At 42.5% G+C, this 16,537-nt stretch overlaps 1 protein-coding gene across 2 annotated transcripts in view; it reads left to right on the top strand.

Moving 5' to 3' along the window:
• The window catches only part of LOC134339242 (adhesion G protein-coupled receptor E5-like), a 137,640-nt gene that overhangs the window by 38,399 nt on the left and 82,704 nt on the right, over positions 1-16,537 (top strand). For both annotated transcript variants that reach the window (XM_063035585.1, XM_063035584.1), the window contains exon 2: positions 12,721-12,810. In XM_063035585.1, coding sequence (XP_062891655.1) covers positions 12,721-12,810 — 90 coding nt within the window. The remainder of the gene's footprint in view (positions 1-12,720; positions 12,811-16,537) is intronic.

Raw genomic sequence — 16,537 nt, 5'->3', positions numbered from 1 at the left:
CGGCATGATGCAGTGCGTGCAGCCACTTCGAATTGATATCGTATTTGTGAAGTAGGATGCCGTGCACAAAACTGATTTGATGGAGACAGCCATGAGAAGCATGGAGGAACACCAGGAGAAACCTCTGAAATGCCTACTTCGCTGCCGCTCCTACTGTGCGATCGAGAATCTCCGGGGGGGAAGGCCCCAAATCCTCGGCTTTGTCTATTGCCGGTTGCCAGGGCCGGGGTCGAAGAATTCGGCGGAGATGGTGCTCGGTGCTCGGTGCTCGGTGTCAGAGAGCTGTTCGGAGGCTCAAAGTTTTCGGACGGACTTGGAGTCGGACTGTGGTCGGGTGCTTCCAGGATGCTGCATCGGTAAGTTTGCGGCGCTGGAAGCTCATGGCAGGAAAAGTTTTCTTCCTTCAACCATCTGCGTGAGATGATGGGACTTTTGAGAGACTTTGAGACTTTTTTCACTGTGCCCATGGTCTGTTGTTCTACTAAATTATGGTATTGCTTGCACTGTTGTAACTATATGTTATAATTATGTGGTTTTTGTCAGTTTTTTTTAGTCTTGGTTTGGCTTGTGATTCTGTGATATCATTCTGGAGGAACAAATTGTATCATTTTTTAATGCATGCATTACTAAATGACAATGAAAGAGGACTGTGTGTCCTCATAATCTAATCTAATCTAATTAATTCTGATTGAATAAGGCTGAGGGGTCAACCAATAAATATTTATAACATAGATATGTCATTGAAAATAAACCTGAAATTGACAGCCACAGTCTTTTTGCAAAGGCAGAGAGCCTATGTTTAAGGTGAGAAAGATTAAAAATTAACTTTACTGTCACATGTGCATTGAAACATCCAAACATACAGTGAAATGCACCATTTTGTGTTAAAAACAACTCAGTCCGAGGATCTGCAAGTGTCACAATATTTCCGACAATAAAAGGATCCTTGTCTGGTTGGCTGCCAGTCACTAGTGGTGTTCCACAGGAGTCGTATTGGGACCACTTCTTTTTATGCTGTATATCAATGGTTTAGATGATGGGATAGATTGCTTTGTTGGTGGAGGGGCAGGTAGTGTTGAGGAAACGGGTAGGCTGCAGAAGGACTTAGACAGATTTGGAGAATGGGCAAGAGAGTGCCAAATTAAATACAATGTTCGAAACTTCATAGTTAAGCACTTTGGTAGTAGAAATAAATGTGCAGACTATTTCCTAAACGGGGAGAAAATCACAAAATCTGAAATGCAAAGGGATTTGGATGTCCCTGTTCAGAACACCCTAAAGGTTAACTTGCAGTTAGACTTAGACTTAGAGTCAGTGGTGAGGAAGGCAAATGCAATGTTAGTATTCATTTCAATAGGTCTAGAATACAAGAGCAGGGATGTGATGCTGAGGCTTTATAAGGCACTGGTGAGGCTTCACCTTGAGTATTGTGAAAGGTTTTGGGCTTCCCATCTAAGAAAAGATGTGCTGGCATTGGAGAGCTTTCAAAGGAGATTCATAAGGATGATTCCTGGAATTAAAGGATTATCATATGAGGAACGTTTGATAGCTCTTACTTGCTGGAATTTTGAAAGATGAGGGAGGATTTCATTAAAACCTTTCAAATGTTGAAAAGTAGATGTGGAAAGGATGTTTCCCATGGTAGGGGAGTCTGGGACAAGAGGGCACAGCCTCAGAATAGAGGAGCATCCATTTAAAACAGAGATGCGAAGAAATTTATTTAGCTAGGGGGTGGTGAATTTGTGGAATGTATTACCACAGGCAGATGTGGACTCCAGGTCATTTAAGACAGAGCTTGATAGATTCTTGATTGGGCACGGCATCAGATTTTAGGGGGAGAAGGCTGGGGAGTGGGACTGAGGAGGGGGAAGAAAGATCAGCCATGATTGAATGGTGGAGCAGAATTAATAAGCTAAACGGCCTAATTCTGCACCTATGTCTTATAGTCTTATGGACACCAATATCACATGCCCTCACCTCAATATCGCTAACCTATATGTCTTTGGAATGTGGGAGGAAACTGGGGCACTCAAAAGAAACTGATGTGGGTCACAGAGAGAACATACGAACTCTTTACAGACAGCAGCAGGAATTGAACCCCAATTAATGATCCCCAGTGTTGCAAAGCAATTACACTAAATGCTACCCGCATATGAAAAGGAAACAATTTAAAGGAGATCTAAGTGGTAAGATTTTCACACAGATGGGTGGGTATATGAAACAAGCTTCCAGAGGAAGTGGTAGGGGGAGGGTCAATTATATTTATAAACATTTGTAGGGTTATGGATTGAAAATGTTGAGTAAGATATGGACCAAACACAGGCAAATGGGATTAACTTAGATCAGCTTCTTGGTCAGCATGGACTAATTGAGTTGAGGGGCCTATTTCCATCTAAGTTTTATTGTGGACCAAGTGTTGGGCTGGATCACACAGGAGAGGCAATGCTGTTCACAATGCTGCACAGTGTTGAGGTTTCCAAACATCAGTGCGCCTTTCTGAAAGTCAACCATCTGTTCATCCACCAATAGCACTGTGGTTGCATTATGACTGCAGTTTGCCCACGCATCATCAGTGAAACTACATACTGAGCTTTTCTGAGTAATACCACCAACTTAAAAGGGGATTTTCACACCACCGCTTGGTGCCCTTAAAAGTTAATCACCATTTATTGAAGTGATACATATCTAATTTCTAGTTTGGGGCTTCAAGGAAATAAAGAAAAATTGTATGAATGGTTGTAGTCAAGGCAACCTTAAGCACATAAAAGTAGGAATAAGTGTATGTTACTTTAAATATAACCAAGGACTCTGTCCCACCTCTCTGTGGTAAGGAATTCCAAAGACTCATAACTTTCTGCACTGTTTCTCCATTTAAACAGTGCTCTTGTTCTTCTTTCTTACTTGACAGCTTCACATTTTTACAGATAGTACTGCATTTGATAACTTTATGCCTACTCACCAAACCCATCAATATCTCTCTGTAAACTTTTTATACTCTGCCCCAACTCGTCTTCCCATCTATTAAAATTGATTTTGCTATTTTGTGTAACTGAAGTATAATTTGTGCGTACTTCATACTTTTTATGTTGTCTGATCCTATTGTTACAAAGGCGGCGTTGGAAGTGAACCTAAGTGTAGGACACCAACACGTAGGTAGCATTAACAGAAGTGTCTTTATTAATAGTTGCAAGGAAGACCGGGGAGCGAGGATTAGGCCGAGGGGAGCCAAGGAGTGAGCGAAGCTGGACCAGGGATCGAACCCAGGTCACTACAGCAAGACTCTGGCGTTTAGTGGTGGGACTTAGGCAGAGCAGGGATGTGGACAAGGAGATGAGCGTGGCCAGTAAAGAACAGAGGGCATAATGCCCTACTACTACTAACACGGGGGGAAATTAACACAGGCAACCGGCGTGGGAACGGAACTTAGAATATAGAACACTCAGCGGTCGAGAGACAGCGTAAACACAGGCGAACAGCGTGGGTGGACAGAGGAGCAGTAGGCAGGTCAAATTCTTCTTGACCCCGGGCATTGGTGGAGCTGGACTTCTAACTGGAGACAGGTGGCAGACAACACTTCTCTTGCCATGGAGCATTAACTGGAAAGGTAAATGGCTGGCAGTCCTTATCTCGACACAGAATAGCGCAGACAAACAGCAGGTAGCTCTTATCTTGACACGAAGTAGCACCTGAAGATGCGAACAGCCGGCAATACTCAGCTGGCCACGAGATGACTAAACAAAACCATGGCAGACAATTCGTATCTTGACATGGAGTAGCACGTGAAGCAGCAAACGGCTGGCAATCACTTAGCTGGACACGAAGAGACAGAATTCCCGAAGCAACCCCAGGCACCAAAGCAACTTAGAATCCACCATTCTCGGCGACCTGGAACATGCATTGCCACCCTGGCTGAGGTGACAGTCCAGCCCTGAGTAGATGTAAGCTGGAGTTTTTATGCTGCCAGTTTGGATGAGAATCAGGTGCCTTAATCAAGGAGCCCGGTAGAACATGGGGAAAAGGTAATTAAAAGAAAATGAGGAGTCAACGGACCGGACGTGACACCTATGTTACTGTAAGTTTTTCGCTGTATCTGTAACTCACTGAATTTGGCACATGATAATAAACTCAACTTTGCATGACAAGTCATGAAAATACACAGTTCTGGTCCCAGCACTGCATCTGTGGTTACCCATTAGTCACAGGTTACCAACCCGAAAAATGATATCCTGATCCCAACCTGCTGCTTCTTGCTAGCTAGCCCTTTTTCTACCAATCTGAATATGTGACCTCCAACACCACGGGCTCTGAGGTTATGCCTGAACCTTTTGCGAGAATTTTTGTTAAATGAATTCTGGAAGTCCCAAATATCCACTCTGGAGGGATTTTCCTGCAAAAACCTAGAGAAATTTGTCAAATGCCATTTTCATTCATGTATCTGCATGTAGTCTGCTAGATCAAATAACCATTTTCCAAAATACCATGATTACTTCCTTAATAATTTCACATTTGTCTTACAAATAGCACAGTCCCGACCATTAATTCCCCATTTTCTACTAATTCCCTTTGATGACAGCACACCTGGTTTTCATCAAGACCTGCAGCATAAGAAACCCAGCTTTGCACCCAAGTTTTGCTTCAGTACCGAGATTTATCGTGAAACTCAGTCTCACCGTGTCAAGATCAGTTCCCTAAGTTCTACTCCAGTTCCAAGGTTTACCTGTGAAACCTAGTCTCTCCGTGTCAAGATAAGTTCTGCCTGTCTCCTGCCTTCCTGCTCTCCCTCCTATTTGCCGTTCAACACTCACGCCCGCGTCTGCATCCTAACTAAATCTCCGTGCCTGTGTCCTGCGCTTAGGTTCGCCTCATTCATTGCAACAACAAGAGATGTTAGAGTTCCCAAAAAAGGCAATGTCAACCCCTGGGGGCAATAAAGATAAAGGGGAGTGGTACAGGGTGCACTTGGTAGCAAGGGGGTGTCTAAGGGATTACAAGCTTAAATTGAGAAATAAATTGCTTATTATAAGCATTTGAACCTCAGTGCCTCATAATTAATAATAATGATCATGTAATCACCTCATGTCTTTCTAACCCATTGTTCTCTTGGATTTTACTCAAGACACGTTATAGATGAAAGGCAATGTGATACTTCTATATCTGGCATATGGTGAGAAATCTGGACTGAAGAGATCATGTTATTTCCAGGCCAGCCTCTCCACATTATTGCCATTCACTACTGTAGTACAGTGTTAGCTAGTATGACTCCCATATTCTAATCACACTGTGACACAATTTCTGTGAATTAGGGTTTGGCATTCAATGTGGTAAACTTCAGAATCTGCCCCTTCAGAATCCGTCTTGACCGCAGTTCCCTACCCCACAGCCCAAACGTGATATCTATACCCCACTTTAGGTACTTTCAGACAGAGAGTCAGATTTTGCCTGAGCTATCATAACTTTTCCCTTTATTGATTGCAGTACCTGAGGTTGGACAAACAATAGGTGATGGACCATGGTCATTAATCCATAACAAACCAAATAAAAAATAAGAGCAGACAGTATCTGAAATATAGATTTATACCAACACCAAGCAACTAACAGCAGCCAATGTGTCTGTTAAGTGAAAAGATTTTTTCAAGTGAGGCAATGAAGCCATCCAGGCTGCTTGTACGTTTGAAGAGAACACACTCTGATAAAGAAAAAACGAACTTCGCTTATTTTCATTCACTTCTTGAAAACGTTCAGAAACGGAAATCACTTCAAAGCACTTCACAACAAAAAATGTTGCTTCATACAACATTTCAGTGCTCATTGCTGAATATAGAAAACTCCATACAATTGGAGAGAATTGATTCTGCCTGCAGTAAGTTATCCAACCAAATAATTAAATCGATTCTGCTGAAATATCTGAGAATGTGGAAGACGTATTGTGCAATATACTTAGGACAACAGAACTTGCTCTGTGTTTGGATGAGTCAACTTTTCCCGGAAATGAACCTTTGCTTCTTGGTTACGTTTGCTTCATAAAAGATGAAAGAATGGTTTAAGAGCTGCTATTTGCAAAGGGACAAGAAACAGTTACAAAGGCGGAGTCAACATTTCAGGCTATTGAGCAACTTTTCAAAGAGGAGGACATTTTCTCACCAATGTTCTTGATTGTGCAACAGGTGTGGCCATCAATTACAGGATGCCACTGTAGGGTTATTACATTCTTGGAAATAAACTGTACTGTATTTACCATTCACTGTGTAATTCACAGATGTTTTGTTGCAAAAAACCTAAGTGATTGGCTGCACAAATCATTAATTACCATACTGTAAATCACAGTGGTAAATAAATCAAGTTCCATGTTCTCAATTCTCAACTATTTTGAGAGGTTTCTATTGAGAATGATGAACAGTTTGATTGCTTGCTGTTGCACACAGAGGTCAGATGGCTCTCAGAAGCAAAAATGCCTGAGATGCTTTTATGCTTTTTGAAACTGTGGTAATGTTCTTTGAAGACTCAAATGCTTTACCTACTAATCAACTCAAGAGTATTCGGCAAGATATTGCTTATTTGTGAGAATATTCACAAAGTTTAATTAAATCATCCTTCAATTTCAGGGAAACAGTGAATTTTATCAAAGTCAAATCAGTCATCTCCACATTTGCATCCAAGTTAACCTTATTTAAGTGCAAGCTATTCAACTGCTGAGCCTCTATGAGTTGGAAGAGAAAGAAAGAATACCAGATGATAATTTTCATGTATACTGTGCCCACCTGGGTGAGCTGTGTAAAGACATGTCAGGAGATTTCAGGATCTTCTCTCGATCCACATTGGGTAATAAATCCATTCCTGTGAACTTCTAATGAGGAATTAACAGGATGGAGGAAGAGTTAATCTACAAAATGACTTTCAGCTAAAGACAAGATTCAGAAAAATCACATCAAGACTTCTGGTTATAGAAGAGTATGGAACAGGAACAGGCCATTTGCCCCGTAATGTCATGCCAAACCAGCTAAAAATCACTTGCCTCCTTCAATAACTTGGGGTCAATCCCATCAGGCCCTGGGGACATTCTCACCTTAATACTCATTAGGAGGCCTAGCACTACCTCCTCCTTGAACTCTGAAGGCCCTAATGTACTTATACACTCAGTACTGATCTCCTGGGCCTTCATATCCTTTTCCTTGTTAAATACTCATGCATACCTTACTCGCATTCTCCAGATCTAAGCAAATGCTCCCCTCTTTATGTTTAAGATGTCCTACCCTCTCCCTAGTTGTCCTCCTGTTCTTGATATATATACAGAATGCCTTCAGATTGACCTTATTGCTACTTGCCAATGACTTTTCATGACCCCCTCCTGGGTTTCCTAATTCCCTTCTTTAGTTCTTTTCTGACTTCTTTATAGTCCTCAAGTGCTTCGTTTGATCCGGACTTCCAAAGCTTTGCATACTTTTCCTCTTTCTTCTTGACTAAATTCATCACCTCTCTGGGCACTCAAGGTTCTCTTATCTTTCCATCCCCATCTTTTGTTCTAACAGGAACATACCTTTCCTGTACTCTGTGCAATTGATCTTTAAATACCTTCCACATGTCTGATGTGGACTTGTCAGAGAAAAGGTGTACCCAATTGATGCTTCTTAGTTCCTGCCTAATACCCTTACAATTTGTCCTACTCTAATTAAAGCTCTCCCACAAGGACCATACCAATCCTTATCTTTAGCTATCAAAGATAAAGAGTTCCCTAACTGCTCACCCACTGAAAGGGCAATACCCAACCCCAGGTCCAGCGTGACCCTTCCTTTTGTTGAACCATCCATATATTGGTTTAAGAAGCCTTCCTGGATATACCTAACAAATTCAGCTCCATCTAAAGCCCTTGCATTAAGAAGGTCCCAGTTTATATTTGGGAAGTTGAAATCCCCCGTGACAACAACCCTATTATTTTTATACATTTCCTGAATCTGATTACATTTCTGTTCTTCAATGTCCCAGTAGCTATTACGGGGTCTGTTGTGACCCAATCAGTATGATTGTACCCTTCCTATTCCTGAGTTCCACCCAAATGGACTCAGTGTCTGACCCCTCCATTATTTCTCCTCTGAGTGAAGTTGTGATATTGTTGCTGATTAGTAGTGCAACTCCACACCCTGTTTTACATCCTCCTCTATCTTTTCCAAACCTTTGAAAACCTGGTGCATTAATCACTCATTCCTGCCCCTCTCTCAGCCAAGTTTCAGTAATGGCTTCAGTAATGGTTCCATATACTGATCTATGTTCTAAGTTCATCACCTTTACCCATATTACTCCTAGTATTAAAATATACACACTTGAAACTATCTGCCCATCAGACCTGTTATTTCAATTTTCCCTTTCAATACTTTTCCTGACAGCTACCTTCCAGTGCAATTCTTACCTGACTGACCAAGGGAACCATTCCCAGCCTTCTGCAAAACTAGTTTAAACTCTCCCGAGTATCATCAGCAAACACCAGGGTTTTAGTTCCCCTCCAGTTCAGGTGCAACTTGTCTCTCCTGTACAGGTCTCCCCTTCCCTGAAGTGTTGCAGAAAGAAACCTCTGATAACTATCCTGCACAGTGGAAAAAATGCCAAGAATTTCCTTATTGCTCTTATATCATATTGAGTGGAGCACTCTACTTCTTCCAAAACACTGCAAATTACTGAATGTGAGGTTCTCAGACTCCCTCTGAGTGGCACTCAGCCTGATGTCGAGAAACCACTATCGCTACAGGCAGAAGTTCCCACTTGCTTCAAAAAGGCAACAATTACACCAATGCCAAAGAAGAATAATGGGAGCTGCCTTAACGACTATCGCCCGGTAGCACTCACATCGGCAGTAATGAAATGCTTTGTGAGGTTGGTTATGACTAGACTGAACTCCTGCCTCAGCAAGGACCTGGACCCATTGCAATTTGTCTATCATCACAATAGGTCAATGGCAGACGCAATCTCCATGGCTCTTCACATGGCTTTAGACCACCCAGACAACACAAGCACCCACGTCAGGTTGCTGTTCATCGACTATAGCTCAGCATTTAACATCATCATTCCCAGAATCCTAATTGAGAAGTTGCAGAACCTGGACCTCTGTACCTCCTTGTGTAATTGGATCCTCAGCTTCCTAACTGGAAGACCACAGTCTGTGCAGATTGGTGATAACATATCCTCTTCGCTGATGATCAACACTGGTGCACCTCAGGGGTGTGTGCTTAGCCCACTGCTCTACTCTCTATATACACCTGACTGTGTGGCTAGGCATAGCTCAAGTACCATCTACAAGTTTGCTGACGATACAACCATTGTTGGTAGAATCTCAGGTGGTGACGAGAGGGTGCACAGGAGTGAGGTATGCCAACTAGTGGAATGGTACCACAGCAATAACCTGGCACTCAACATCAGTGAGACGAAAGAGCTGATTGTGGACTTCAGGAAGGGTAAGACGAAGGAACACGTACCAATCCTCATAGAGGGATCAGAAGAGGAGAGTGTGAGCAGCTTCAAGTTCCTGGGTGTCAAGATCTCTGAGGATCTAACCTGGTCCCAACATATTGATGTTGTCATAAAGAAGGCAAGACAGCGGCTATACTTTATTAGGAGTTTGAAGCAATTTGGCATGTCAACAAATACACTCAAAAACTTCTATAGTTGTACCATGGAGAGTATTCTGACAGGCTGCATCACTGGCTGGTATGGAGGGACTACTGCACAGGACCGAAAGAAGCTGCAGAAGGTTGTAAATTTAGTCAGCTCCATCTTGGGTACCAGCCTACAAAGTACCCAGGACATCTTCAGGAAGCAGTGTCTCAGAAAGGCAGCGTCCATTATTAAAGACCTCCAGCACCCAGGGCATGCAGTTTTCTCACTGTTACCATCAGGTAGGAGATACAGAAGCTTGAAGGCACACACTCAGTGATTCAGGAACAGTTTCTTCCCCTCTGCCATCCGATTCCTAAATGGACTTTGAAGTTTTGGACTCTACATCACTTTTTTAATATACAATTTTTCTGTTTTTGCACATTTTTAAATAATCTGTTAAATATATATAATTGTTTATTTATTATTATGTTTTATTTTATTTATCTTTTTTATATACCTCTGCTTGATTATGTATTGCATTGAACTGCTGCTGCTAAGTTGACAAATTCTTGTCACATGCCGGTGATAATAAACCTGATTCTGATTCTGCACCAAGTCTATCCATCTCACTGAAAGATGAAAAAGCAATGAAGTAGTGAATAGTTGGACTACTAATGTCTGCCCTTGTTGATGAAAATTGTTTTACTGTAATTCATTAAAATAATGTTAATAGTAGTTTTAAATATATTTGAATAACGTTTGCATCTATTTGTTACTGCTTTGAATTTTGCAGTTCCTGTTTTCTTTTTAGTGTTTAAGTAATGACTGGAAAGGGAGAGGGGGTGCTGGGGATGTGGTCTGGGAGCCAAGGGGGCGGTAAGCCCAAAAAAGTTTGGGAACAACTGTGTTACACCCACCCATTCCTCATTCCTCTTTATTCCTCCCTCCCAGCCTGAATCGGGGTTTCACTCTGGCAATTTCCCAGTTCTCTGGAATTTCTGCAGGATGTAAGGATTTTTGAAAGATGTGTTTCAGTGACCACTTTTTATTAGGCCCTCTGATGGAAGCTGCTCAAACACGGGTGCATCAGCCCTTGGCCCCACTCATCTGTCTGATAGTTTCTCCAGTGTTGATGGTTATATTTAATTCCTTCCCTCCAGGGCTATGCCTCTTCACTGGGCTCCCTCAGCCAGGGAAACACCTTCCCTGTGTTCAGGTGTACAAAGGGTGGGCAGGGCTTGGTGGGCTGAACGGCCTATTTCCCTCCACCTCCGCTTGGCTTTTCCCATTGCGGCCCTCGGCCAAGTAGCTGAAAGCAGCTGCTGGATGCTGGTGAGAGGCAGCTGGTCACTCCCTTCTCTGATCTCATTTCCACCAGCTCCCAGTACTGGCATGTAGCCAGGACACTGTTAACTGGTCCAAGGCCCTGCCTGCCACCTAGCACCAGCGACCTCCCTTCCACAGACACGGGTGGGAGTGTTTGGCAAAATTGTCCCCCACTTCTCAAGCACAGTGAATGAGCCACTGGTCAGCTGAGAATGGGGGTTAGGGAAGCACAGAGGACTTGATTGAATCCAACAATTTGAAATCACCTGACTTTTGAAATCAAAAGTAGTCAGTTATCCATCTATGATATTAGTCATTTTTTTGTCTCTCCTCAAGCACTGCCTGACCTGTTGGCCATTTCCCGCATTCTCCATTTGGTTACAGGTTTAGGTAACAGCTCTGAGCTGCACTTCCCAGCTTTAATACTGACCTTTTCTTTCCCTCGCTTTCTAATTCCCTCAGTCCATTAATCAGGCAGCTCCTTTAACTCTGGAGTAAGCTGGACAACTCTGGCCTCACCTTGTCTAATAAATTCCTCCTCCTTTCCATTCCCCTCTCACTGCAGCTTAAAATTCTCCTAGTTCTAGCAAAGGGCCTTTGACCTGAAGCACTGACACTGTTCCTCACTCCTCAGATACTTCCTGGCCTACTGAGTCTGCCATCTTCTGTTTATTCTAATGAGAATATCTGCCTTTTTTTAAAGGTCTCTTTCATCTCAGTTCTGTCTTATGATTAGCATGCAGTGTGAGATCTATGAGTCCCCCCTCAGCACCTTTCACATTAGCTAATGTGTATCAGAGGAACCAACCAAACTAGCGACAAGCATTCAAAACCGAGCAAAGGAAATGCCACCAGCACACGTCCCATCCCAGGTCGCAGTTGATAATACTAGTAAAAAGAAACTCAGACACATGTCTAGACCAAAAGTGTGGTAAGATGTCTCAGAGATGCTATTTTTATATAGAGAGGTTCATTTTGTCACCGGCGTTAGTTGTAAACCACAGATGTTTCTTTATTCAATACAGACCCCTTGCTCGGACATATAAAAGGTTAGTAACACCTGCTTTATTAGGATATGATCCTGTTATTGATTATGAGAAATCATAGGACATCCTGGGACATCAAGCAGGATTACCTCCGCAAGGTCCCTTGGTTTACAAGTTGTCTTATGTTGTTCCTTCTGTCAGCAGAAGGCAAACATTGTAGAAATGATAAAGAAAAAAAAAATCTGCAATAAGGCAGGAAATGCTCAACAGTTTGAGCAGTTTCCCTACAGAGAAACATTCCAGATCAATAAGCTTATTAAAGAAGTAAACATATTAAGATACCAATGCTGAATGGTTCAGGAGAAATTGAGTTTACTGGTGTGGGTGACCAGATTAAGTCTCTGAGAGAATAGAAATGTGGCTCATGGATTCCATGAGATCACCTTTAACAAGATTTAATTTTTGTCAATTGAACTGACATTTTTTATGGTAAATGTGAACTCTTGATCTTTCAATCTAGCTCATTATGGCTGTTGCATCTTATTGCTCACCAGCACTGAACTTTCTCTGTAACTGTAACACTATATTCTGCATTTTATTATCAGCTTTCCCTTTGCAGGAGTTGTAGTTAATTGATACTTAATTATCTGGCATGTGCAGCAGCAAACCCACATGGTCCACATCATTCCCTCTACCTCCCATCTTAACCTGCTAGCCATTTTGGTCTTCAGTGACTGATTTAAGAGGAGTTTATTCTCAAATAACACAATTAAGAAAAGTCTGCAACAATCCTCATTCATATCTGATTGTTTATTTTGCTCTCTAGTGCTTTATGTTAGTTCCACTTGGAATCAATATGCAACCTGTTCGAAGTGTGCACATGGATACACACTGCATGAAAATGGGACATGTGTTGGTGAGTTATAAGCATTTTAAGATATATGATATCCTAAATCTTAACTTTGTTCTGAGTTTAATATTCATGTTTTAGATTTGAACTCTACCTCTCCTTGTCCCATTTTTGTTCATTTGTTGTTAACCTTTGTTTGAGCTGAGATCTGGACTTTGACTTTTAATTCAGAATAAATATAATAGAAATTAGCCAGGCAACTCTTTAACTCCAGATCCACAATTATATGGTGTTCTCTCTGATCAAGGTTGTGATGCATCTCTGATTGACCAAAGAATGGTTTCTGCTCATCTCATGGAAACAGGCAAAAGATACTGGCTCCAGAAGAGGGGCAGGCTAGATATGATGGATGTTAGATAAGAGATTTGTCTCCTCAACCATCCGGCTGTCCTGAATCCACCACCTGTTGTCTCTGCCATAGACAGTTTATTTGCAAACTTGATCATTGTTAACATCTAGAATTAGGTGCTTCCTGGGAAAACAAGACATGTTAATCTCATTAAGTCCTCCAGGGCATGTGAATTTCTGTGTCAATCGTCCCACTATTCCTGCACCAAAGGAGAACAAAGACGCCAGTGGGATTAGAAGGAGTGCAGAGTAGGAACTCTGAAAGGAGACAGGAAGATGACGGCCATGAGCAGGGTTGAAATGATTTATAAAGAAAAAAGTAAGGAAGATGGTGCTTAGTTTTTTATAGGAAGGAGACTTTGGGTAGACCCAGTAAATGATGAAGGCCTTTGACAAAGCTGATGTAGGGAAACCGTTCCATAAGAACATAAGGACCTAAGAAGTAGGAGCAGGAGTAGGCCATCTGGCCCATCGAGCCTGCTCCGTCATTCAATAAGATCATGGCTGACCTAGCCATGGGCTCATTTCTACCTATCTGACTTTTCCCACAACCCTTAATTCCACTACCATGCAAAAATTTATCTAACCTTGTCTTAAATATATGTACAGAGGAAGCCTCCAATGCTTCATTGGGCAGAGAATTCCACAGGTTCACCACTCTCTGGGAAAAGCAGTTCCTCCTTATCTCCATCCTAAATCTACTCCCTGAATCCTGAGGCTATGTCCCCTATTTCTAGTCTCACCTACCAGTGGAATTTTATATGTTTCTATAAGATCTCCCCTCATTCTTCTAAATTCCAGAGAGTACAGACCCAGGCAACTCATGGTCTAACCCCCTCATCTCTGGAATCAACCTGATAACCTCCTCTGCGCTGCCTCCAAAACTAGTATATCCTTCCTTAAGTAAGGAGACCAGAACTGGACGCAGTACTCTAGTTGCAGCCTCACTAGTACCCTGGAGAATTGCAGCATAAACTTCCTGCTCTTAAAGACAGAGATGAGAAAGAACTGATTTCTCAAAGAGTGGTGAAGCTGTGGAACTCTCTGCCCAATGAAGCAGTGGAGACCACCTCGGTAAATATATTTAAAACAAGATTGGATAGATTTTTGTATTATAGGGGAATTAAGGGTTATGGGGAAAAGGCGGGTAGGTGGAGATGAGTCCATGGCCAGATCAGCTATGGACTTATTGAATGGCAGAGCAGGCTCGATAGGCCAGATGGCCTACTCCTGCTCCTATTTCTTATGTTCGTATGTTCGCATGTTCTTACTTGCAAACCTACCTTTTGTAATTCATGCACAAACACTCCAAAGTCCCTCAGCACAGCAGTATGCTGCAAGTTATTACCATTTAAATAATAATCTGATCTTCCATTTTTCCTTCCAAAGTGGATGAGCTCACATTTACCAACATTGTACTCCATCTGCCAGACCCTTGCCCACTCGGTTAACCTATCTATATCTCTTTGCAGATTAACATAGAAACATAGAAAACCTACAGCACAATACAGGTCCTTCGGCCCACAAAGTTGTGCTGAACATGCCCTTACTGTGGAAATTACCTAGAGTTACACATAGCCCTCTATTTGACTGAGCTCCATGTACCTATCCAGGAGTCTCTTAAAAGACCCTATCATATCTGCCTCCACCTCCGTCACCAGCAGCCCCTTCCACGCACTCACCACTCTCTGCGTAAAAAAAAAAAACTTACCCCTGACATCTCCTCTGTACCTACTTCCAAGCACTTTAAAACTATGCCCTCTCGTGCTAGTCATTTCAGCCCTGGGGAAAAGCCTCTGACTATCCACACATCAATGCCTCTCATTATCTTGTACACCTCTATCAGGTCACCTCTCATCCTCCGTCGCTCCAAGGAAAAAAGGCCGAGTTCACTCAACCTATTCTCATAAGGCATGCTCCCCAATCCAGGCAGCATCCTTGTAAATCTCCTCTGCACACTTTCTGTGGTTTCCACGTCCTTCCTGTAGTGAGGCAAGCAGAACTGAGCACAGTACTCCAAGTGGAATCTGACCAGGCAACATTACCTCTGAGCTCCTAAACTCAATCCCACAAATGATGAAGGCCCATGCACCATATGCCTTCTTAACCACAGAGTGCAGCAGCTTTGAGTGTTCTATGGACTCGGACCCCAAGATCCCTTTGATTCTCCACACTGCCAAGAGCCTAACCATTAATACTACATTCTGTCATCATATTTGACCTACCAAAACGAACCACCTCACACTTATCTGGGTTGACTCCATCTGCCACTTCTCAGCCTATTTTTTGCATCCTATCAATGTCCCGCTGCAAACTCTGACAGCCTTCCACACTGTCCACAACACCCCCAACCTTTGTGTCATCAGAAAATTTACTAATCCATCCCTCCTCTTCCTCATCCAGGTCATTTATGAAAATCATGAAGAGTAGGGGTCCCAGAACAGATCCCTGAGGCACACCACTGTTTACCGACCTCCATGCAGAATATGAGCCATCTACAACAATTCTTTGCCTTCTGTAGCAAGCCAGTTCTGGATCCACAAAGCAATATCCCCTTGAACCCCATGCCTCCTTACCTTCTCAATAAACCTTGCATGGGGTACCTTGCCAAACCTGACCTGAGGTAGCTGTCCATATATTCTGCCCAATTTGCTCTTCCACTCAATTTAGTGTCATCAACAAACTTAATATACTGCACTTCCAGATCATTAGTATATATCGTGAACAACTGGGGGGACAGCACTGACCCCTGCGGCGCATCACTCACCACTGATTGCCAACCAGAGTAACACCCATGTATATCAACTCTCTGCTTTCTATTAGTTAACCAATCCTCTATCCATGCTAATTCATCACCTCCAACTCTATGTATCCTTACCCTATGAGTAAGCCTTTTAAGCTGCACCTTATCAAGCTCCTTCTGGAAATCTAAGTAAATAATGTCCCCTCTATCCAGTGCGCTCGTTATATCCTCAAAGAACTCCAGTAAGTTTGTCAAGCAGGACCTGCCTTTGCTGAATCCAATGCTGTGTCTGTCTGATGGATCCAATTCTTTCCAGATGCCCTCACTATTTCTTCTTCAGTGATAGCTTCAAGCATTTTCCCAACTGCAGATTTCAAACTAACTGGGCTATAGTTACCTGCTTTTTGCCTACATCCTTTTTTAGAACAGTAGCGTGAAATTTGCTGTCTTCCAATCCGTCAGGACCTGCCCAGAGTCCAGAGAATTTTGGTAAATTATCACCAAAGCCTTTACTATAACTTCTGCCATTTCTTTCGGTACCCTGGGATGCATTCCATCCGGACCAGGGGACTTATCTATCTTCAGATCTTGAAGTTTGCTCAGCACTACCTCTTTAGTGATATCTATTGTATCAAGGTCCTC

This window comes from Mobula hypostoma, chromosome 29 (assembly GCF_963921235.1).
Source record: "Mobula hypostoma chromosome 29, sMobHyp1.1, whole genome shotgun sequence".
NCBI lineage: Eukaryota > Metazoa > Chordata > Chondrichthyes > Myliobatiformes > Myliobatidae > Mobula > Mobula hypostoma.
This window is presented reverse-complemented; position numbering and strand designations above follow the sequence as displayed.